Below are 25705 nucleotides of genomic sequence, written 5' to 3' on the forward strand. Positions count from 1 at the left end.
AACAACTTCATCGTCTACATCGTTAGATTCACCACGTTGCACCTCTAAATAAAATACAATATAGAATATATTAATGATTGATAACAATGAAATAATAAATTTGGTGTAACAAAATTTCAAATACATAAAATTATTACTACCTTTCTCTATTTCCTCTAACTCTTTCAAATTTTCTTCCACATCAACAATTGGCACTTCCTTAGCTCTAAGCCAATCTTGTGTGCAAAGTAACGCTTGAACCATCTTCAATACAAAAATATTACACAAATATGTATAAACAAAGTCATATTAAGATATAAACAAACTTGATTTTATAAAATAAAAAGATAACGATGCATTACCTTAGGAGTCAAAGAACTCCGAAATGGATCTAGAGTACGACCTCCCGTACTAAAAGCAGATTCCGACGTGGCTGTGACGTTTGTTCAGAAAAAGAAGCAGACCGTTTGGATTGAGAGCTCTCCATCTACAATATAATTATATACAATATAAGTAATTTTAAAGTAACAATTATATACACATACCATTTTATAAAAAAAATTTAAGAGCAACTTACATTGCAAGAATAAGAATCCGTGGTTCCTTGACTTCCTTCACTCCCTGCAAGAATAAAAACAAAAATAACAAACAACTGCAAACAAAAAACTTGTAGGATATTGTTGATAACAAACAACTGCAAACAAAAAACTTGTAGGATATTGTTGATAACAAACAACTGCAAACAAAAAACTTGTAGGATATTGTTGATAACAAACAACTGCAAACAACCTTTGGTAGCGGCACTTAGAACTTAAGAGGAACACCCCCATTTGCACAAGAATGTCAAAAGAATTCAGAAATCATAAAATGTACCTATCAGATGGATAACATCCACATACAAAATAACAAAGTACCAAATAGAATATAATGTACTAGTTATGATTATGCCATTTAAGCATTAGAGTATTACTTATATCCTAATCTGTATTAAAATTGTCAATTACTGAAAAACAAAACATGAGGTATATGACAGTCATCAAGATGTCCTGATTCAACTCAAAACTTTTGCAATCTAGTTAAGGCTCCTTATCTGCACCTATTGCCACAAAGGTAATAACTAGGCTGGATAGTCAATGAGATCGAGTGGCCTTAGTTGTAAACTACTTCATATAGACAACTACGTACCCTTCTGAGTCTTTGCCCATTGGAGCAACAAGAGGAAGAATTATTCCCACCTCTTGTTCTCTGCCAACCTTCTATAAAGAAAAAAAAAAAAAAAAAAAAAAAGAGAATGAAAATCACGTAATCATTACAATCTAAAACTCTCCTCTAACACCAAAGAATTTATTTCATCTAAGTAAGTTTAAAATTTGATTGCCAAAAATAAGCAATTCAATTGGTGCAACACATTTTAGCTACTTATGAATTATGATGCATGAAAATGGCAATATGTCACCCAACACGGCAACAAGGCTTAAATCCTATGCGAAGTCACTGAGATAAACTAGACACGAAACTCATGAATCAACCCGGTCTGGTCCATTTTCATAATATGTCACCATCTTACATATAATTTAGTTAATGATTTGCTTACCCAAATTACTAGCTCTGTATACAAGGAATCTCTTTTATTTCTGTGAATAATAACCAAATGCTTGCTCTCGATTTTTATATCATTACATGAACTAGGTAACTAAAATTGATTGCCTGGAATAATGTGATTTAAAATTAGAATGCTAAATGGGAAATCAAAGTCAGATGATTAAGACTACAATTAAATAAACAACACACTACAGAAAGATCATAACAATATCCTAGTATCAGCAATTAGTTTGACATCCAAGGTCCAAGATCAACAATACTAAAAAAACTTCATGATTTCAAATTCTAAATTACCACCCTCGTATTCTCTTTCATCTGTCCAGCTCCTATATTTCACTACTTTTACCCTTCTATCATACTCCTTCAGCTCTCAAAATCAAATCACAGACAATAAATTCAATGTAATATCTTGCTCTATTCCCTGTTCTATTAAAATTCGAAAATAAACCAAAAAAGAAAAAACATAAATTCGAAACCATTGAAGTAAAAAAAGAAATTCAACATGCAAACATCAAATAATCATTATAAGCAATTGAAACATGAATAAACATATAAATTCTAACACTTAATTCATTATTTCGAATACAAAATACCCAAACATAATTAGATAATTTAGATTTACATTAAAAAAAAAATAACTTACCGGAGAAATCGAAATCCGCGCAGTAGCTGTCTCATGCGGTGGTCGGTGGGCGCCTGGACTTCGCCTGAGAGAGTGAGGAAGGCAGGAGGTGTCGGCGGTGGGCGTTGCCGCGGTGGGCTGAGACTTGCGTGAGTGCGTGACTGCGTGAGGGAGAGGGGGAGACAGCCTGTTGTTTGTTAGGGTTAGAATGAAATGAAAGAGAATTCAAGCGTCACTCAAGGCCTCAAGCTGTCAAGCATTATTTTAATTTTTTTTTATTTTTTTTATTTTTTTTTTTTTTAAAAATACAATTTTTCCGGGTTTCAGGTCCGGACCTGAAAACCCCGGGTTTAGACCGGGTCCGGACCGGAACCGGGAACCTTGATTTTTAAGGACCGGGACCGGACCTGAATCAACAGGTCCGGGTCAGGTCCGGTCCGGATCAGGTCGGTTCAGGTCCGGTTTCAGGTCCGGTCCAGTTTTTGTACACCCCTATTGGAAGGTCCACCTGGACATTTCTTCACACTCTTGCGGCTCAGGTACTCTTCTTCTTGTCATGACAAGCATCTTTAATTCTTTATCTGTGCACTTGTACTTTCTCTTCGTGATTCACAGGTTCTAAGGAAGGTGACATTTTATTTTTATCTTTTCCCTTACTTAAGCAAATAAAAGAATTGTAATCAACTGTTAATAGGTAATATGCTTTTTTGAATTTATTACTTTCACTGTAGAGTGACATGAATTCCAATTTTTTTTTTTCTCTAGTATCCAGAGCACCCAACTAGGCAGCAAAAGAAGGATGTGAAAGAACTGGTAAGTTGCATTGCCTTCCACATGTTCTATTTGGAATTTGTTTGAATGTTAATGAATGAATCGCTCAAGAGAATTTGTAGGAGGTTGAATTATTGGTTTTTGGACCCCATCACACCCACATAGTACTTTCATGTCTTTATTATTTTGCTCCCTTGGCTTCTATATGGTGTTTCTGAGCACAGTAGGTGAACAAACAAAAAGGCAGTGAAATGTTAAATACTGTGCATGAGGGAAAATTATGACTGATTTGATTCCATGATTACTTGAGGTTCTTTTTGATAAACCACTCTCCCCCTCCCACCCTTGAGCAAATAGGAACACGAGTAATGATATGCTCCTACTTTGGCAATATTTAGCTGTGTATCTAAATGATTTTGCCTGCACCAATGTCACCAAATTTGCTACACCTCTCCCTCCCCCCATCTTCCGAGCGAATATAATTAGAAAACAATGAGTAATGATATGCTGCATAATAAAATGATATTTATGCCGACGTTGGGGCCGAATACCCTAAACCGGCCAATATCGTGGCTGAATGTCGCCGATGTCGTGGCTGATTGTCGCCGATTTTGGCGGTTTTTGGCCGATTTCATGGCTGGCTGCTGGGGAGGGGTTTTCGAGGGTGGGGATGGGTTTTCGCAAGTGGCTGGGCTTCTGGGGAGGGGTTTTCGGGGGTGGGGGAAGGGAAGGGTTGGCTCGGCGGCGGTTTCCGGCAGCGGGGGAGGGGTTTTTGGGGATGGGGCCGATTTTTCGGCGGGATAGGGGTGGGGGTGTGGTGTTTTCCGGGCTGGGCATGGGTGGTTTGGTTTTTGTTTTTTTTTTTATAGCCAATGATAGGCTGACACGTGTATCGGTAACCTGCTATATCAGGTTGGATTGGGTGCAATAGAAATTAATTACCCCTAAAGTTGGGAGTGATAGATAATAATCAAAAGTACAGATTAATTTGGACGGACGAGGCAAAATTCATATTAATGGAAGCAATTTTTCCAAATAATAATAATAATAATAATAATAATAATAATAATAATAATAATATTGATACTATTCATTGTTCAAACGGTTATATTTTTTTGATACACATTTTTACTGTTAAACTCATTGAGAAAATGAGAGTACTACACAACTTAAACTAATTTTATTTTTTAATTAAATAGTATATGTTTTTAAAATGTTCTGGGGTTTTATGTTATTACTAAATTTTCCATAAATATTTTAATTATATAATATATTTTTCTTAAATATTTAAATATGTACTACCTCCGTTAATTATTACTTGCAACTTTGGGGGTGAACACGGACCCCAAGGCAAAATTTTCAAATTGTGTTTAGTAAAAAGTTATGCATGTGCTAATGTGGAGAGAGAAGGTGGGGGGACCAGCTTAACCCCTAAAAAAGGAGGGAGTGAGTCCCGGATTTTTTTGGGTGGGGTTACTTTTCCCTCCTTTTTGCTTCCTAAATTTTGGCCTCCTTTAAAAATTTCTTATTTTTCAGACATTTTGGGATATAAAGTTTCCCTCCATTACAAAAGCATGGGTTCAATAATAAAGGGGCATATAAATACATCCACTCATTTCAGTTTTTCTCCCTCTTTTTCTTTCTAATGTTCACCAAAAATTTACACACCATGTTTCCTCACTAATTTAAGTCACCAAAATATTACAGACCCATATTTTTCAACTACTAAGAAAAAAAAAAAGGCCTTCATTGTTCCATCTGAGCTTTGGCAGCATTCTTCTACTACAGCACATCATCCAAAAAAAAACTCTTTCTTCTACTCCTGTATTATGTAGAATAAAAAAAAAAAAAAACAAAAAACCAGAAATATAGCAGAGGAAATTGATGGTGGGTTTTTCAGCATAGACCAACTACTAAATGAAGAAATGCAAGAAGATTCAGATTCTGATGCAGAGTTAGAATTTATGGCACAAGGCCAACATGAGCCTATTGTACGAACAAAAAGGCCTGAACTTGGAATTGCAAAGAAAAGACAGATTGTGGATGAAATGCTAGCACTTATGCACAATGGCACATTACCAAGAGGTACTTTATCCAGATTTGCAAGGCACTTTGGGATTCACAAGTCAACAACAACAAGATTATTTCAAGAAATATGCAAGCAATTGAGTGAAGGGATTGTTATTGACGTCGAGAGCAAAAAATTAGGCAAGTGTGGACCAAAAGCAAGGCAGTACACAGAAGGTCAGTACCATTATACCTCAGAACAACTGAGAGAAGTTATGCTAGTGCACTTGGAATTTCTCATGTCACCCTCCACAAATTGAAACAGAGGGAATTCTCAGAACACATACTAGTACAAACAAGCCAACATCAGATCACAAAATAGCAAGGCTTAGGTGGGTTTTGTCACACATACAACCAGCAACAACCACTACAAATCCAACCTTTGAAGCCATGAGCAATATGATTCATATTGATGAAAAGTGGTTTTACATAAACCCGAAAACCAGAAGATTTTAATCTTCTGCCCAAGGAAGAAGATCAATCAAGAAGGTTCAAGATAAAAGCCATGTTCATGGGCATGATCGGAAAGCCCTTGTATGATGCACGAGGCCATTTGATTCATGATGGGAAATATGGAATATTTCCCTTTGTTTTTCATCAAAAGGCAAAGAAAAAAAGTAAAAATAGAGAAGCTGGAACAATTGAAACAAAGGCAATTCAAAACATTAACAGAGAAGCAATTAGGGAAATGTTGTTGAACAATGTGATACCAACCATTGTAAGCAAATGGCCGGCAAACATGCCAAAGGATGTGGTTATCCAATGGGATAACGCTAGGCCACATCAAGTGCCACATGACGAAGAGTTCATTGCATCCACTACTCAAGGGGGGTTCAACATCAGAATTGTGTTCCAACCAGCACAATCTCCTGACCTAAATGTGCTGGATTTGGGTTTGTTCAGAGTTATTCAATCCTTACAATACCAATCTTTTCCCACAAACTTGGATGAAATGATAGAGAAGGTCAAAGAGGCTTATGTTGCATTTCCACCAATAGTCAACAAGTACACTTGGATAACATTGCAAACATGTATGGTTGAAATACTCAAACAAGAGGAAGGGAACAAATACAAGATTCCACATATGGGGAAGCGTAAACTACAAAGACTTGGGTTGTTACCAGAACAATTGGAGGTCAGCCAAGCCCTCATAAACCAATCAGTCAGCTACCTCAACACCGTTTTCATCAGAACAGAACCAGGAAGGAACTCAGATGGGTCAGCTAGAAGTGGATGCAGATTAGAGAAGGTCTGCCAGTAGCAAACAGGGACTGCCACACATAACCAACATTTTGTTGATATAATGGGTTTGTAAGTTATTTTAATTAACTTTGGTTATGTGTACTTTTGTATGTTGCAATTTTTTGTCTATGGCAGTCATGTTAGAAGACATTTTGTGAAGGGACTCAAGGTGTAGCTACTTTGAAATTGGTATGAAGTCTTCTTAGTAGTATTTGTATGATATAAGCCATGTTTTTTTTATGCACATTTACAAAACAAAAGGGGCATTATCCATCAGAGGGTGTCATTTTTCTCAAAAAAAAGAAGCCCAAACCATGTTACCTCAACAGTTAGTGCACAACACAAAAACTGGAGCAACCCATAGTTTGGACCACTTTTAATCAATTGAGTCTCTTCATCACGTGGATTACTAATGAGCATAATAATCTGAATTAGGGACTCATTCCACTAGGGACAAATACACATAAAAGGGACTGAATAGGCAACAAGGAGGGACAAAAATAGGAGCAGTTGAGGGACTCAATGCACAACATACTGACTTGCTAACAGAGTGTTCTCTCAAATATTGTCATCGAGAACAACATGTAAATTTGCTCATACACATCATTCATCAATAACAGTCCCTTATATGCAATACATTAGGCATGAGGCAACATGCATTCAAGTGTAAGCAAATTTTAAATAGCATAAGCAACAATGGCAGGGACTCATAATCACATCGTAACAACAACAACAACACTTCAAAAATCATAATCACATCATCAGAGCAACAACACCTCACCAATCATAATCACACCATAACAACAACAATGGCAGGGACTCATTCACTAACAGCACTTCACCAATCATCTATCAACCAAATCAACCAACAATAGCAACATCAGCATAATCACATCATAACAGCAGCAACAACAACATAATCTACCACCCTGCCAGCAACATGTGTTGCTGGCATCCATTGTCATTCACACAAATAACACTTCACCAATCATCAAGTACATTAAAACTTTTAAATAGAAATTAAAAAAAAAAAAACGAAAATTTATGGATCAGAAGTTTTTACCGAAAGCTTGTCAATCAGTAGGAAGGCCAAATTTCATTCGCTTACTCTCAGGGGCATCATTAGATTCACCAACAATTGGGCGGGACTCATGTTTATCATCATCATCGTCTTCAATTGGTTGTATCTTAGCACCAAGCTTATACATTCTTCTCATTCGTCTACGAGAGAAGACATGAACCATCTTAGGGTAGTTAGAAGGTCTGGTTGTGCTAGCACGACCCAAACCAGTGTTTGCCCCTAATTGAGAAACAGATCCAACTATTTTTGAATCATCCGAAGTCGAACCAGCTTTGTTCTCACAAATAGAACTGAGTTGCTGTGAAGAACAACCCGACCCAGGCAATCCGGCAACCTCAACAGGTTCGGATTCCACCTCCCCTTCCCCAATATTCGAGCCAACCGGAGTTATTTTCTGAGCGGCTTCCTCATCTTCAATAGATCTAATTACTAACCCAATCGCAGCGAAGGTTCGTTAGCTGAAAATTTCGCCACCTTTACCCGACATAAAGAACAAATTAGGCCAGATAGCCCGTTCTTCAAAAGCATCGATGAGAGCCATTATGAAACCCTGCTCAATTTCATCATTACTCGCGAAAAGGGCTTGGTGCAGAGGAGATAGATCCATTCAAGAAGGAGGAAGAGAGGAGAAACAAGGATGCAAGATCTATTCAAGAGGAGAGAGAAAAAGAATTAGAGGAGAGAGAATGAGAGTGGGGGGCGTTGTTCAAGGAGGAAGAGAGGAGAGAGAAAAACTTAGTTGATGAAGATGAACATTCAAGAACTAGGGTATCAATTCATCATATCTGATGAATTGTTGATTTAATCAAACGCATTTAATTTGGTAGGTGGGGCAATGATTTAATTTTTGGTGGGAGTGGTTATATGAGTGGAATCAGATTAGCATTCTAATGTGATTTAACTATTTCTCTAAGTGAATGTTTAATTTTTTAAGTAAGGGTAATATTGACATTTTACCATAAAACACTTACTATAAGTGGAAATATTTGGAAAGGTTGCAACTAATAGGAAGCAACCAAAAATAGTAAAAGTTGCAAGTAATAATAAACGGAGGTAGTATATTTGTATATACACATATGTATAATAATAAAAAAATCAAAGATCACTAATCAGTTGTAAAAAATCACTAATTAATACGTTAAGTTCAGTTCAGTCAATGAGAACAGGCCGTAATTTATAATACTTCCTCCGTTCTTTTTTACTTGACCCGCTTTGACTTTTACACTATTCACCACCCCTCATTTGACCGTGTTTTTTGAATAATATGTAAGGAAAAACATATTTATGTTGGATCATTTTGAATTCGCCTCAATAAGTACTATCATAATATATAATTTTATATTTTTTAATCATGGAGAATTAAAGTTATTAATCGTTAAAGTTTTGCATTGACAAGCGTGATTAAAGAAACAGGTCAAGTAAAAAAGAACAAAGGAAGTAGTATACAAAGAGCATAGGGGTTTTGGGTGATAAATTTCTCTTTCCTAAAATGCCCTTTCTTAACAATTTTCTTTTTTAAATAAACTACTATTCTCAATTTTTTTTTTTGATTTTTTTTAATTTTTTTAATAAAAAAACCTATTATTCTCAATTTTTTTTATTATTTTTTTGTATAACAATCTTATTTTTAAAAATTAATTTACATCGAGAGAGAGGAAGAGAGAGAGAGAGAGAGGAAGAGAGAGAGAGCTTAATAGGTTTCTTATATTGCACATGCATGCATTGTGTGTGTTTCTTAGCTTGTTGGGTTAAATCGTGGCAGGGTTCAGGATCTATTTAGTAATTTCAATTTGAGATCATATTAGGTTAAGAATTGCCAACTCTAGGTACAACAATGCCATTCTCACTTGTTGAAATTGTCCAAAAGTATTCAACTATACAACATTTTAAATTGTAGTTCATGGGGAGATTAGTGAATACGGTATCCTTGGTCTTTATTATGTTATTGTTTCTAACTACCTTTGTTCGGTAAATCCTTCTTTAATATAATATAAATTTTTAATATGATATCACTAGATTATCATAGGTGGTAGTTCTACCTCCCGATTTCTCTCATCCATGAGTCATTTTAGATGGATATCTTAGGCATAGTAATAAATATTACTACTTAATGTTTTGTGATCACTTTTATTAACAATTCCAAAACAAAAAAAAAAGTGGCTGTTATTTATGCATGAATTATATATTATTTCTTGTCCATTGTAATTTTTTGTTCTCCCACTGACTATTGGCCTAAGAATATAAAAATCTATGCTGCTTGCAGATGACAATTTTATCACGGATGTATCCATGCAAGGAATGTGCAGATCACTTTAAAGAAGTTTTAAGGTACACATTCATTTCCTTTCTAGGCCCATGAAGTGATAGTGGTGCATGTTTTCGCTAATTTATAGTGGAAATCCTTAGAGTGTGGATTTAAGAAACTGCTCATTTATAGACCAGTTACATGCTCAAAACAATTGTCTAAACTCATCGGACTTGAGATAGTGGAATCATAATGATTTATTTATAAAACAACCTTGGGAGTAAATCGTAAATGATGGATTTACTATATGGAACATGCATATCATCACATATGATGGAAAATAAGAAATCTTTCTATGGATGGGCTAGACTTGTATGTATCACCTGATAACTTTTTTGAGAAAATGTGTCTTTTTTCCCCTTTCGTCAATTTTTTTTGTGGAGGATAAAGAACGATATCTTGAGCTAATAGTTGCTCCAATACCTGGTGGGCTGTAAAGAATACTCTATTACATGTGGTGTAACACCCCAATAATTCTCTCTTAAAAACCTGTGAATAACATGAACAATTTCAAGAGAATTACTGGCGTGCTACCGCCACGTGTTCAAACGTTAAGGCTTTTTCAGAAAATTGCAGCGGAAAAACTAAAACAAAATAAGTTTCAAAACCAAATTAAATCTTACAACTTGGAACCCTTAAGACCCTTATTCAAAACTGAAACCAATCGAAATAGTATGAAAGCAAAGTTGAGTTTAAATAGCTTTAAATGTAAATAGTAAATAAAATAAAAAAGTAACCAACTCTCCACTCAAGATCCCACCATCTAGAAATCGATGCTGCATGTGTAAGAACATGTGGTTAATCTGCACCCCAATATTACAAGTGTAAAAATTGGATTGTCACGGGGTCATTGAAAGACGAAGGCCATGACCAAAGAAAGACACACAAAAGCACGCAATCAGCAAAGCTGAGTACCTACAAACTCCGAAATAAAATTAAGAAAATACCTAACATGCTACTAATAATCAAGCATAAGCATCATTAAATACAGACTCAATTATCAAATTTATTAAGACCTCACTAGTTGATATTAACTAACTCATTTATTTATTTCATTGGATTTAGCAATAGACAAGGTTGTGCAACCCATGTCCCATTTGGAACATCAATAAAAGAAAAACCCCATGCCTCCTTTGGAAACATCAATAAACATCCAACGACCAAGGGCGCGACTCCGTGACCGTAGTTAGTATGAGATCTCACCTAACTCCTAGTTTTAAAAAAACATAATATTTGAAATAGGAGACTCGTAGATCAGACAGCCTCGATAAAAGTACACGGGTTAATACCCCATGTACCCCAACCCCTGATTGTCATTACTCCCGATGTGCACCAATCCAGAGTTTTATTGCTCATCCATCTTGCACTTTACGTGATTTACAGGCTTAGACTTGGTGATGACTCATATGCATTACAATACAAACATTCCAAACACAATTCAATCAAACGAGGCAAATTCCCAATTTAAATTCTTGATTTATTAGTGACAAACAACATTTATTATTTATTCCTTTACTACCTTATAAGACTAAAATTCTTCCTTTACTCATCCTGTTTGCATAATCATGAATGAGTAATAAATTAATCTTTACACCAATCACATACCTTTGCCTCTAAGTGCACATTGCATAATTAGAGCACAAATAATACTTGCATTATAAAATAGTGCACATCATTTGAAATTCACAATGTATAACCAAATGATTTAACCCAGTCAATCCTATACATGATACTAAGTTCTCAATCCGTCCTTAAACATGCACCTACAAGCAAGGTTTCGTAACTTGTACGTACCTTTTGTAAACAATTCGGTCGGCCACTTTAAAACTAGAAGTCGCCTTCTACAAAGTCCTCTCCCAAACCAAACAATGAGAAATAAATCAATACCCAAGCAAATAAATTTACAGCAATACTAAACTACTTTAAAACCTCTTAAATCATCAAAAAATAAAGCATTTAAATTGTCCCCAATAGTCAAAGTTAATAATATAACATCCCAACAATAAGTTTATATGTTAAAATTACGAAAATATAGTGTTTAATATCAAATTACAACAACTTTAAAGTAAGTAAATAAATTTGAAAATTTGGTTTACATATATAAAATAACCCCATGAGCATAATTACTTGAAATAATCATTATATAGCAAGTTAGTGTGTTAAAAACCCAAAAATATATCAATTCAATGTAATTAGAGGCTTCAAAATAAAAAGTATGAAATCTGAAAATTATTTTTAAGGTTAGAATTTAAAGTTCAAAGCTTTTTTAATCATAAAATACCCATAATAATTAGGAAAAATTCACTTTAATAATCCCAACTATGGGCGATTTACCTACAAACAATCCCAGCTAAAGTTTATTTTTTAACAATCTTAACTATTAGATCAGTTTTCCTCCAACAGTCCTAAAAACCGGCTACCTGTTAAAAGGGTATTTTTTTTTTGTTTTTTAAATGCCACATGTCAACACATGATTGGCTTAATTTAAAAAAAAAAAACAAAACAAAAAAAACAAAAAACAAAGAAAAAAAAACAGAAATTGAATTCAACCAACCCAGCCAACCACCGCCGTTCCCAGCCACCCACAGCCAATCGGAACCGGCCGACCACCTCCCTAGCCTCCCGAAAATGGCCGGTCGGCCCTCCCTACCCTCGAAACATACACCCCCGATCGACCCCAACCCCCTAAACCACTCTCCTCCCTTCCAACTCCTTCGCCGAAAAATCGATTTAAATAAAACCACCAGGAGGCCCTCCCAACCCCCACCAACCACCAACCACAGTCCACCCCACACCAACCCCAAACGACTCGCGTCGCCGCCTGGTCGCCGCAACAACAGCAGCAACAATCGTAGCAACAACAGCAGCAGTAGTCGCATCAAACCCAAAACCACGATCCTCGAAAAATCAATTCGACCTCCACTAACCACATTTTACATCAATTTCTACCCACCAATCGCAGCAGCAACATGAAACCAACCCCTCCCTCCGCGACGCAACCTCCACCACCCGATATTAAATAGGTTCGCCGCAACTCCACCACCCAATAATCAACACGAACGCCGCAACCAACTCCAGCGCCGGTTTCTGGGGTTAGAGCAGGCCGCCCGGCTGTTTTCAGGGGTTAGGGGAGGTGGCCAGCTGTTTCCGATGGGCTATGGTTTGGCCCTTGGGTTTCACGGTGGTGGCTGTTAAGGGTTTTTGTTTTTTTTTTTTATTTTTTATTTATTTTTATTTTTTTTTATTTTAGACCAATCACGTGTTGACACGTGTATTAGTTACCTGCTACAACAAGTCGTTGACTTGGTGTTGACCGGTTGGGTCTGTTGGAGGCAAACTCAGGTCATAGTTAGGATTGTTAAAAAATAAACCGTAGTTGGGATTGTTGTAGGTAAATGCCCCATAGTTAGGATTATTAAAGTGTATTTTTCCTAATAATTATTTTGTAGGCTTAGAAACATAAAAACATGAAATTAACATAGCTTGCTTATAAAAATCGAAACTTTAATAATCTGAAAATTTATATATGATCAAAATAATTATACTTTAACAAAATTTAAATATAGTATAATTAGATAACTTGATTAGCACGTTTTCAAGCCCTAAAACATGAAAAATGAATGTTTAAACCCTAAATTATACATCATATATAATCTGAAATTTTATATAATAATTTAAACATGCTAAAACTCATAAATTTATAATCTTTTATAATTTAAACATACTATCAAACCATAATAACAATAATTTAGAATTGAAATCAAATAAAAATTGAAGCTTTAAATCAAAATAACAAAATAAAAGAAGTGATTACAAGGGAGGAAGAAGGAGTGCGAACTGCAGGGGGGCGGCTGGTCCGTCGGTGGCCGGAGGTGCGGTTGGCGGTGGTGGCTGTGGTTTCGGTGGTGCTGCGCAATTCAAAGCTTCTCCCTTTTTTTTTTTTTTTACTTGTGAAGTCGTGAATAGCAGAGAAGGAGAAAGAAGGTGAGGGTTTTTTTTTTTTTTCTTCTTCCTGTTTCACGTAGTAGAGAGGAGAAAGAGGTGAGGGTTTTTGTATTTTTATTTGGGCTTTAGTTTCCTAATTTTATTAGGAGTAGGAATTGTGTGTTTTGGGCTTGAGTAGAATTTAAGCATTGGACTACTAACTTAAAAAGACTTATGATTTAAATTAAAACTTAATAGTTTTAGTTTACTAATAATGAAAATCTTATTACTTTTACATCAAAATAATTCATACCATAAAATTAAAATTAAAATATTGTAAAAATAATAAATAATTATATTAGAAAAATATGGGGATTACAATCTACCCCTCTTAAAAGAAGTTTCGCCCTTAAAACTTAACCCAAAAATCATAATTTCTCCCAAAACTGTTCAAACTTTTATGTTTTGTACTGCTGTAAATTGCTTGCTCCTTAACAAGTATACTTAACAAACTGAACTTTGTACTCAATGAACTCATACTTGGCATTGTATTTAATCGCAATAATAGTGCATAATGATAACCAAAAACACGAAAATTCAAGCAATAAATGGTATAATTGAGGTAAAAGCGCGAATTTACATCGCATTCTACCCCCCTCAAAAGAAAAGAGTTACGCCCTCGTAACTCACCTCGTCAAACAACTCGGGATACTTGTTTCTCATCTCTTCCTCGGCCTCCCTAGCCTGTTCGTACTCCTGGTTCGACCAAAGTACACTCACTATCTTCACATCTTTGGTTCTAGTACTATGCACCTTGTGATCTAGTATCTTGACCGGTCTTTCTTCATAAGTTAGAGACTCATCTAGTTGAATAGTCTCTCGCTGCAAAACATGGGTTTCATTAGGCACATAATTCTTCAATTGGGAAATGTGGAACACATCATGCATTTTCTCGAACTCCATGGCAAAGCCAATTTGTAAGCCACTTTTCCCACACGCTGGAGAATTTCATACGGACCCACATATTTTGCACTAAGCTTCCCTTTCTTGCCGAATCGCATCACACCTTTTGTTGGAGAAACCTTTAGAAAGACCTTGTCCCCAACACTAAACTCATCATCCCTCCTCTTCAAGTCGGCATAACTCTTCTGTTTATCTTGTGCTGCGTTAATACGCGACTGGATTAGTCTCACCTTGCTCACCATATCCTCAATGAAATCTGTTCCCAAGGTTATTCGTTCACTGTAGTCATTCCAAAAAACTAGGCTTCTGCACTTCCTTCCATACAATGCTTCAAATGGTGCCATCTTGATGCTTGCATGGTAACTGTTATTGTAGGAGAATTCGATCAAAGGTAGGCGATCCTCCCAATTCCCTTGGAAATCTAAAGCACAAGCTCGTAACATATCTTCCATGGTTTGGTTTGTTCTCTCTGACCATCTGTGGTGAAAGGCAATACTCATCTTCAATGCTGTTCCAAGGTTCTCTTGCACTTTTTGCCAAAACTTTGATAGAAAGGTTTCTATCTGACACTATGTCCTTGGGAACTCCGTGCAACCGAACTACATTCTTAACATAGACACTTGCTAGCTCCTTTTTCCGGTCTCTTTGATAGGAATGAACATCGCTGACTTAGTAAGTTTGTCCACAATCACCCAAATCGTGTCATTCCCAGTACGAGTTTTTGGTAAGCCTGTCACAAAGTCCATGGATATGGAATCCCACTTCCAACCTGGTATTTCTAATGGTTGCACCTTTCCCATGGGTCTTTTGTGGTCTATCTTCACCTTTTGGCACATCAGACACTTTGATACGAATTCGGCAACCTCTCTCTTCATATTCGGCCACCAATAGAATTCTTTCAGATCCTTATACAACTTATCTCCCCTAGGGTGAACTGAATATGGTGTATTATGGCACTCCTCCATGATTTTTCTTTTTATCTCTTCGCACTTCTGTGGTATGCACCATCTCTCCTCGTATCTCAGACTCCCGGCTTCATGAATCTTGAATTCAGTCTCTGCACCACTAGTTACTCGATCTTTGATTTTCTGCAATGACTCATCTTCCGATTGCTTCACTATAATCTCCTCAAATATGGATGGTTGGATTGTGAGGGCACTCAGCAACCCCTCTAACTCTCCTTGATTAACAACCTCAAGGTTTAATCTTCTCATATCCTCACACAACTCATTGGCCACAATTAAAGCATTGACATCATGGCTTGACCTTTTGCTAAGGGCATCTGCAACAACATTCGCCTTTCCCTCATGATACTGGATGTGGACAGGTAGTCTGTAAGAAACTCTAACCATCGACGTTGCCGCATATTCAAATGATCTTGGGTGAAGATGTACTTTAGACTCTTATGGTCCGTGAAGATCTTACAAGAAACACCATAAAGGTAGTGCCTCCAAATCTTCAAAGCGAACACAACAGCTGCAAGCTCCAAGTCATGGGTAAGGTAGTTGACTTCATGTTTCTTCAGTTGTCTCAATGCATACGCGATCACCTTTCCATTCTGCTGTAGGACACACCCTAGACCATGCTTCGAGGCATCACTATACACTTCGAATCCTTCCCTCCCATCAGGTATTACCAGGGTGCAGTGGTCAATCGCCCTTTGAGGGTTTGAAAAGCTGATTCACAACTCTCGTTCCACTCAAACTTGCTCTGCTTCTTCATAAGGGTAGTCATGGGTCTGGCTATCCTCGAAAAATCCTTAACAAACCTTCTATAATATCCAGCTAACCCCAAGAAAATACAAACATCAGTCACATTCTTAGGTGTAGGCCACTCACTCACCGCCTTGATCTTCGCAGGATCCACGGACACACCCTCCTTCGAAATGTAATGCCCCAAAAATGCAACTTTCTCCAACCAGAACTCACACTTAGAAAACTTAGCATAGAGCTTATTCTTCCTAAGAGTTTCAAGGGTAGTTCTCAAGTGCTCAGCATGTTCTTCCTCATTCCTCGAATACACCAAAATGTCATCAATGAACACGACTACAAACTTGTCCAAGTACTACTCATGAAACACTCGGTTCATCAAGTGCACTGGTTAACCCAAAAGGCATGACCGTAAACTCGTAATGTCCATACCGAGTTCTAAAGGCTGTTTTTAGAATGTCTTTATCTGCAACCTTCAATTGATGGTACCCCGACCTCAAGTCAATCTTCGAAAACACACTTGCCCCCTTCAGCTCGTCAAACAAGTCATCTATCCTAGGTAGAGGGTACTTATTCTTCACAGTCACATTATTCAACTCTCTGTAATCAATACATAGCCTCAAACTTCCATCTTTCTTTTTCACAAATAACACAAGTGCGGGGAGCACAGGGCCTAATGAACCCCTTGTCTAACAACTCCTGCGATTGTGCCTTTAGTTCACTCATCTCAGCTGGTGTCATTCTATAAGGTGATTTTGAGATAGGTGTAGCTCCTAGAACTAAGTCAATGGTAAACTCAACTTCCCTCTTAGGTGGCATTCTCGAAATCTCTTCTTGAAAGACATCTAAAAACTCATTCACAATGGGTACATCCTCCATCCGTCTACTCTCACTCATACTCAAATCTTGAACACTACAAAAGTACAATGGACATCCCTTATTCACCAGCTTCTTCACCTTCATAGCAGAAATGATCCCAAAACCCTTAGGCTTCCCTAACCGTCTATAGGACACTGTCTTACCCAAAGGATCACTCAGTTGCACCCTCTGCATCTCACAGTCTATCTTGGCCTTGTATAAACTCAGCCAATCCATCCCCAGAACTAAGTCCCCTAGGTTAAACTCAATAAGATCTGATGGAAAGATAGCTTCTCCTATTTTCAAAGGCAAGCCTTTGAATATTTTATTACAATGAACAAGTTTGCCCGTAGGCAGACTGACTGACACATCAACATGACTCGATTCAATTAAGTTTAACTTGCGCACAACAGAAGTAGAAATGAAAGAATAAGCTGCTCCAGAGCCAAATAGAGTGTTGACAGAGACAGATTGGATAGAAAAAGTACCAGTAACTACATCCGAGGACCTCTTAGCTTCTCCCTTGCTCATCACAGACAAGCGGTCGGGAGTGTTGTTTCTTGCCTGGTAACCATTGTTGTTGTTGCTGTTGCCAGACTTGTTGTTGTTGGTGCTACCATTCCCAAACTTCCCATTCTGACCATTTCCCCTATTTCCCTGGTTGTTGAAGTTGTTAGGCCTCTGCTGGGTGTTCCCACCATTTCCCTGTTGTTTCTGCTTGGTGTAACACTCATACTCCCTGTGCCCCCTTTTGTTGCAGAACCGGCAGGTCACCAAATTCCCATCACAGTCTCTCCCAGGGTGATTCCTCCTACACCTCTTATAGTGGTAGGTTCTCTCTCCATTGTTTTGTTAGCATTGGAAGAACTGCTAACATTTTGGTTACCCCTATCAAATGGGTTCCCAATCCTAGGCCTCTTAAAGTTACTCTTGTTCTCAGATTTCCTTAAGTCCTTCCTTTTCTCCCCAGCCTTAGCTATCGCACTAGCACTCCTAGTATTTAGATGGTACAGATGTGCAGCTCTCTCATAAACCTTGTCAAGGGTTTTAAAAACTTTTCCGGCTAGGCCCTGTTGTAACTCGTCAGTCAATCCATGCTCAAACCTCTGAGCCTTCAGTTCTTCAGTTGGTACTACCTCAGGAGCAAACCTAGAAAGGATCATAAACTTATTATAATACTCAGAGATCGACATATCTCCCATTGCCAGGCTTATAAACTCCTGTGCCTTCTGTTTCTTCAGGAACGGAGGGTAAAACTTTTCCCTCGAGGAGGTCTTAAACGCTTCCCACCCAAAGTTAGGTTTGGCCCTAACGGTCACAGCATTGTCTCTCCACCGGATATCAGCTTAGTCCTTAAGGTACATAGCGGCCTGGTCCACTTTCATACCCTCAGGAAGAGTGCCACGAATAGCTTGTCAAACTCTCGAATCTAGTTTTCTAGGAAACTGGGCCAACTTCTTAAACATCTCAGCTTGGGGGTCGACTTGGTCTCCCCTGTTTTGGTTCAGAATTCAGCCAACAAACGAATAGCATCAACTAAGGCAGCGTTCTCAGCCATTCTACCTCTACACCTGAAATAAAATAAATATGCACTCCATTTTAAATGAAACCCAAATACTATTCGCACATATTCATTGAATCACAATATTACATTTGTCACATAAATTGGTTCAAAAGGGTACCTTGAGATTGCACCCCCTTGTCCCAAGCAAAACCACACAATAAAAACACGATTCATACGCAGGATTAAATGAAGTTAAGAAAATAATTTCCCCATCCCGCGACACTCTTACTAAGTTTAATCATAGACAAAGAAATTCTCCCCAAATATTATATGATCACAAAATGACGCTCACAAAGACTTTGAATTTTGTGATCATATAATTTTTTGGGGAGAATTTCTTTGTCTATGATTAAACTTAGTAAGAGTGTCGCGGGATGGGGAAATTATTTTCTTAACTTCATTTAATCCTGCGTATGAATCGTGTTTTTATTGTGTGGTTTTGCTTGGGACAAGGGGGTGCAATCTCAAGGTACCCTTTTGAACCAATTTATGTGACAAATGTAATATTGTGATTCAATGAATATGTGCGAATAGTATTTGGGTTTCATTTAAAATGGAGTGCATATTTATTTTATTTCAGGTGTAGAGGTAGAATGGCTGAGAACGCTGCCTTAGCTGATGCTATTCGTTTGTTGGTTGAAATTCTGAACCAAAACAGGGGAGACCAAGTCGACCCCCAAGCTGAGATGTTTAAGAAGTTGGCCCAGTTTCCTAGAAAACTAGATTCGAGAGTTTGACAAGCTATTCGTGGCACTCTTCCTGAGGGTATGAAAGTGGACCAGGCCGCTATGTACCTTAAGGACTAAGCTGATATCCGGTGGAGAGACAATGCTGTGACCGTTAGGGCCAAACCTAACTTTGGGTGGGAAGCGTTTAAGACCTCCTCGAGGGAAAAGTTTTACCCTCCGTTCCTGAAGAAACAGAAGGCACAGGAGTTTATAAGCCTGGCAATGGGAGATATGTCGATCTCTGAGTATTATAATAAGTTTATGATCCTTTCTAGGTTTGCTCCTGAGGTAGTACCAACTGAAGAACTGAAGGCTCAGAGGTTTGAGCATGGATTGACTGACGAGTTACAACAGGGCCTAGCCGGAAAAGTTTTTAAAACCCTTGACAAGGTTTATGAGAGAGCTGCACATCTGTACCATCTAAATACTAGGAGTGCTAGTGCGATAGCTAAGGCTGGGGAGAAAAGGAAGGACTTAAGGAAATCTGAGAACATGAGTAACTTTAAGAGGCCTAGGATTGGGAACCCATTTGATAGGGGTAACCAAAATGTTAGCAGTTCTTCCAATGCTAACAAAACAATGGAGAGAGAACCTACCACTATAAGAGGTGTAGGAGGAATCACCCTGAGAGAGACTGTGATGGGAATTCGGTGACCTGCCGGTTTTGCAACAAAAGGGGGCACAGGGAGTATGAGTGTCACACCAAGCAGAAACAACAGGGAAATGGTGGGAACACCGGAACACCCAGCAGAGGCCTAACAACTTCAACAACCAGGGGAAATGGGAAGTTTGAGAATGGTAGCACCAACAACAAGTCTGGCAACGACAACAACAACAACTCAGGCAACAACAATGGTTACTAGGCAAGAAACAACACTCCCGGCCGCTTGTCTGTGATGAGCAAGGGAGAAGCTGAGAGGTCCTCGGATGTAGTTATTGGTACTTTTTCTATCCAATCTGTCTCTGTCAACACTCTATTTGACTTTGAAGCAGCTTATTCTTTCATTTCTACTTCTGTTATGCGCAAGTTAAACTTAACTGAATCGAGTCATGTTGATGTGTCAGTCAGTGTGCCTACGGGTAAACTTGTTCATTGTAATAAAATATTCAAAGGCTTGTCTTTGAAAATAGGAGAAGCTATCTTTCCATCAGATCTTATTGAGTTTAACCTAGGGGACTTAGATGTAATTCTGGGGATGGATTGGCTGAGTTTATACAAGGCCAAGATAGACTGTGAGGTGCAGAGGGTGCAAATTGGCTTTAGTGGTAATTAAATCTAAGTCATACTAAGCTAATTGGCTTTAGTGGTAATTAAATCTAACCTGGCTCTGATACCACTTTGTAACACCCCAATAATTGGCTCTTAAAAACCTGTGAATAACCTGAACAATTCCAAGAGAATTACTGGCATGCTACTGCCACGTGTTCAAACGTTAAGGCTTTTTCAAGAGAAAATTATTGGGGTGTTACATGTGGCATTTGTATCTTTGTTCCCAAAGCTGTCTACTTAGGTTTGATTGCATGATACAATAAGGAAATGAACTTGCATTATGTTTGAATTGATCCTATTAATGTATCTTGGTGTTGGGGCTTTCCAATGCTAATAATTGTTTGGTCATGTATGTGCATCAATGGAAATTTTTAAGAATGTCGTGTGTAGCCTTATGCGTTTGGTGCTGAGGTCTAAAGCTTCATAATTACATGGTGATAAAACTAAATGAAAGTTAATTTGCTGTAGATGTAGGCGTCAATCGAAGCACACCTACGCAAACATGTTGTGAAATGCTTGGCAATCATAGAAAGTGAGATTTGACATTATACGACAAGGGACAAAAAAGTAGGGAGACGCTACTAAGTTTTTAAACGAACTTATAAACCTTTCACGGATCATTATAGGGAATCATAAAAAGTGACCAAACAAAATGCAACTACGATTTTATCCATGAAGGTTACACCCAATTTATAATCCATGATATTACTAACCCCATTTGGTTACGAACCACGAATGAAGGATTGAGATGATGGTATGAAGGTATGAAGTTGAGTCATAGAAGTCAATTTCAACCGTATTGACATGAAGTTGGCCTCTACTCGATTCTTATTGTAAAAAATATATTCTTGCGATCTTAAAAGAATACAAACAAAGATTTAATTTGCTCCAAACTAGATTATGCTAAATAAGTTGAATATTAATGCACACATAATTCAAAATATTAGTGATCACTTTGATTAACAAATAAAATAAAAGTTATTTAATCCGGTTGTCTAAATTATCTTATTTGTAGTGATTTTCAATTACACATTCCTTTTAAACATGCAAAAGGTGATCTAAAAATACAATGGATTAAACATTAATAATGGAAGCAATTTAACCATAAAGCATAACGATTAATATATGAAAATCATGATAAAATCATTAGTAACATAATAAAAATAATAGGAGCTTAATGTCTTACTTTGATTGCGTTTGCTTGCAACTATAAAATAATTAACACCTTAGTAACTTTAAGGAAAATAATAATTAAAAATTGCATTTAAATTAAATAAAAACAATAATAAAAGTAGGGTTGATTTGATCCAAACCCTCATTCAGAAGAGAACTTTGGGTATAGTATGTACTCCTAGGAGTGCTTAGGGGAAGTTTGGTGACGTTACGATAATCGTGCTTAATGCGTAAGCATTAGGGAGAAAATAAAAAGAGACGATTGTGTCTGTTTGTCCTCGAAATTCGTAAATAAGCCTCGTATTTATATGCAAAAATGAGGGAAAAAGTTTGAAAGGATAAAAAATAGAACTACCGAAAAAAGAAATGTATCGTGACACGGCACATTGTACTGTATGATGGTACACGATACTGTGTCACGTACCTGTGACGTTCCACGGTATAGATTATATCCCGTAGAAAATGCGTTTTAAAAGAAATCCGGAAAATAATGTATTGTGGTACAGTGTTATGTGTCACGGTACATGTGTCGTGATGCGGTACTTTTCCAATTTTGAAAAATAATGTTTGATTAATAAATCTAATTTTCACAAAATGCGGGATATTTAGGTTCCATTTCCGTAATTTTGGAATACTGGTTTTAGGGTTTTATGGTTTTATGGTTTGGGCTTAATTAAAGAAAAAAAGATTAAAAAGGTTTGGGCTAGTAAATGGATACTTAGGCGAATATTGGGTTGGTTTGGGCGTAATAAATGAAATGTAGTGGTTAAGGCTATGGTTTTAAGAACTCTGCAGATTCAATACGCAACTTATCCAGTAACGACGATAAAAGATTGTTCCTCGTTGGGTTTGAATTTGGGAGACGTTTTTAGGTGTCTACCGTATCACTGTAGTATTGCAATTTTAACTGCAAAAAATGTTTCGCTAGAAGGGTAGCTATAGTTCCATCCCTTGATGCAAAGGTAAGGACGGATTTTTTTTTATTTTTAATTTTATTTTATATATATTTTTGAAGGAATATAATCCGTGAGCTTTCTCATTGCATTTCACAGCCAATATATACAAAATACAAAGCTTATCTTAAGCTACTAATTATGCTACAAAATAGGCAAAAGCTAATTACAAAATATTCTAGGCTATAATTACGTTAATCGAATTATTTACATTGACGAAAAGATATATTATGACTAATATATCTTAACACACCCCCTTAGTCAAAGCGGGAGGCGGACGGACGCTTAGACTATCCTTAAAATCTTCGAAGAGCACACATGGTAGTCCTTTCGTGAAAATGTCCACAATTTAACATGTAGGACTCGAACTTCACCCCTAGCCACCTTCTCACGAACAAAAAGTGTTGTCCATCTCAATATGTTTGGTACGTTGATGTTGTACTGGGTTACCCGAAAGGTAAATAACACTCACATTGTCACAATGCAACAAAGTTGCCTTTTTAATCAGACAATGTAACCCTTACAAAAGATTTCGAATCCAACAAGACTCAGAAACGACATTGGCAACACCCCGTTATTATGCCTTTGCACTAGACTTGGAAAGAGCGTTTAGATGACCAAGAAATTAAATTATCACCCAAAAATACTCGATATCCAGAAGAAGGCCGTCTCCTCTCGGGACAACCACCCCAATCAGCATCAATATAGGATATAAGTGTAGAAATAGATGATGGATAAAGATGCAAACCATGCTCAAGAGTACCTTGTATGTACCGAATTATCCGCTTAAGAGTAGACATATGACAATCTTTCTGATCATGCATGTGTAAGCATACCTGTTGCACGGCGTAGGAAATATCCGGTGCCGTAAAAGTGAGGTACTGTAGTGCCCCAGCAAGACTACGATACAAGGTCGGATCTGCATAAGGTGTACCCGAAGAACTGACCTTCGGCTTAACCTCCACCGGAGTGGCCGAAGGTTTGCACGCTCCGCATATTTCTGTTGTGACAAGAGTAATCCACCCTTGTGTCTAGTCATAATAATGTCGAGGAAATAATTTAAAGGACTCAAGTCCGTCATAGCAAACTCTGAGCCAAGGAAGAGACATAATAGAACACCGCATAGCATCATTAGAAGCAGTAAGAATTATGTCATCAAACATATAATAACAAATAAGCCACATTCGACCCCATACGATAGATAAAAAGAGAATTGTCACTACTGCTATTAGTAAAACCAATAGAAGCAACAAAATCTGCAAATCTCTTATACCATGCTCGGGGTGCCTGTTTAAGACCATATAAAGACTTTCACAATAAATACATAATCAGGATTTGTTCGATCACGGAACCTAAGAGGTTGATGCATGTAAACTGTCTCATTCAGCTCACCATGTAGAAAAGCATTTTTAACATGAAGTTGATGAATCGCCCAAGCATTAGACAAAGCCAAGCTAAGAACAATACGAACGGTAGCCGGTTTCACCACCGGACTAAAAGTCTCTCCACAATCAATGCCAACTTGTTGTGTTTTGCCATCACCTACAAGACGGGCTTTATGCCTCTTAAAATCACCGTTAGATTTCACCTTATGAGTAAAAATCCACATAGAACGGATAACATTAACAGGAGGGAGACATGGGCTGATTCGGTTGAGGGCTGCCAGAGGAGTTGAAATGGTGAATGACATATGGGCTAAGTCCATCTAAGAAGTCATACGCATGGGGGGGGGGGGTATACAACTTAGCAAATTGAAAAATATTCTCATCAAACATCACATGCCGGCTCATTATGATTTTATTGGAGGATAAATCATAACATTTGTAACCCCTATGATTCGGTGGATACCCCAAAAAAAACATAAGGTGTAGACCGAGGTTGTAGCTTGTTAATGGTGGTGGATGGAAACAAGGCGTAACATAAGCACCCAAAAGCACGTAAGTGAGAGTAAGATGGTTCCTTTTGGTAAAGGACTTGGAGAAGGGACTTATACTCAAGCAATTTACTTGGAAGAATATCATGAAGATATGTTGCCATTTGTAAAGCATGGTGCCAAAATGACGGAGGTAAAGATGCATGGGCAAGAAGGGTGCGAATAATATTAGTTAATGATCTAATTTTTCTCTTGGCCTTTCCATTTTGTGGAGATGTATGGGGACATGAAAGACAGAAAGACATGCCATTAGACTCACATAATGCCCAAAAAGGACCGTTATCATACTCCCTCCCATTGTCACATTGAAACGTTTTAATGGGCCATTCAAATTGGGTACGAATAAATGCTTGGAAATTTAAGATTTTATTAAACACATCCGACTTTTTGGCTAAAGGGAATGTCCACAAAAACTTAGAAAAATCATCTAATACAAGCATATAATAACGATGACCCAATGAACTCAAAATAGGAGATGTCCAAAGATCACTATGAACAATATCAAACGGCATATAAGTAGTAGAATTTGAAGACATAAAAGGCAATTTGACATGTTTTCCAAGTCCACAAGAATGACAAACGCTAGAACTAGGAGTTTGATTACATTCAATGCTTTTATTTACTACAAAGAGCCTTTAAAATTGAAGAACCCGGATGTCTCAACCGATCGTGCCAAAAGGTTGATGCTAAAGCGATAAAGGTTGAAGGAGAATAATGTGAGACAGTGGTAGTGGGTGGGTAAAGATCTCCTTGGCTATCACATCTTATTATTGGCATCCTTGTCCGATAATCCTTTAATCCTTCATAGAAAAACCATAAGGGTCAAACTCAACGGACACAAAGTTATCAGTAGTAAACTTTCTACCAGAGATTAGATTCTTACTGAGTTTAGGGACATGAAGGACATTAGAGAGAGACAAAGGTGGGTTAGGGGATGAAAAAGTAGTATGACTACAACCAC

At 37.5% G+C, this 25705-nt stretch overlaps 1 protein-coding gene and 1 long non-coding RNA gene across 3 annotated transcripts in view; one reads left to right on the forward strand and one right to left on the reverse strand.

Moving 5' to 3' along the window:
* LOC110716656 (FAD-linked sulfhydryl oxidase ERV1-like) overlaps positions 1-25705 on the forward strand; it is a 33929-nt gene that overhangs the window by 2156 nt on the left and 6068 nt on the right. The window contains exons 3-5 of one of the 2 annotated variants that reach the window (XM_021895303.1): positions 2706-2742; positions 2969-3016; positions 9628-9692. In XM_021895303.1, the coding sequence (XP_021750995.1) occupies positions 2706-2742; positions 2969-3016; positions 9628-9692 (150 nt within the window). The remainder of the gene's footprint in view (positions 1-2705; positions 2743-2968; positions 3017-9627; positions 9693-25705) is intronic. The other variant, XM_021895304.1, reaches the window with a different exon arrangement.
* Positions 207-2511, reverse strand: LOC110716658. Its single transcript, XR_002510554.1, has 3 exons — positions 2225-2511; positions 342-600; positions 207-243 (listed from the first exon to the last, which is right to left on the reverse strand). It is a non-coding gene; the product is annotated as an uncharacterized LOC110716658 (long non-coding RNA).

Source organism: Chenopodium quinoa, unplaced genomic scaffold (genome assembly GCF_001683475.1).
Source record: "Chenopodium quinoa cultivar QQ74 unplaced genomic scaffold, ASM168347v1, whole genome shotgun sequence".
Lineage (NCBI taxonomy): Eukaryota > Viridiplantae > Streptophyta > Magnoliopsida > Caryophyllales > Amaranthaceae > Chenopodium > Chenopodium quinoa.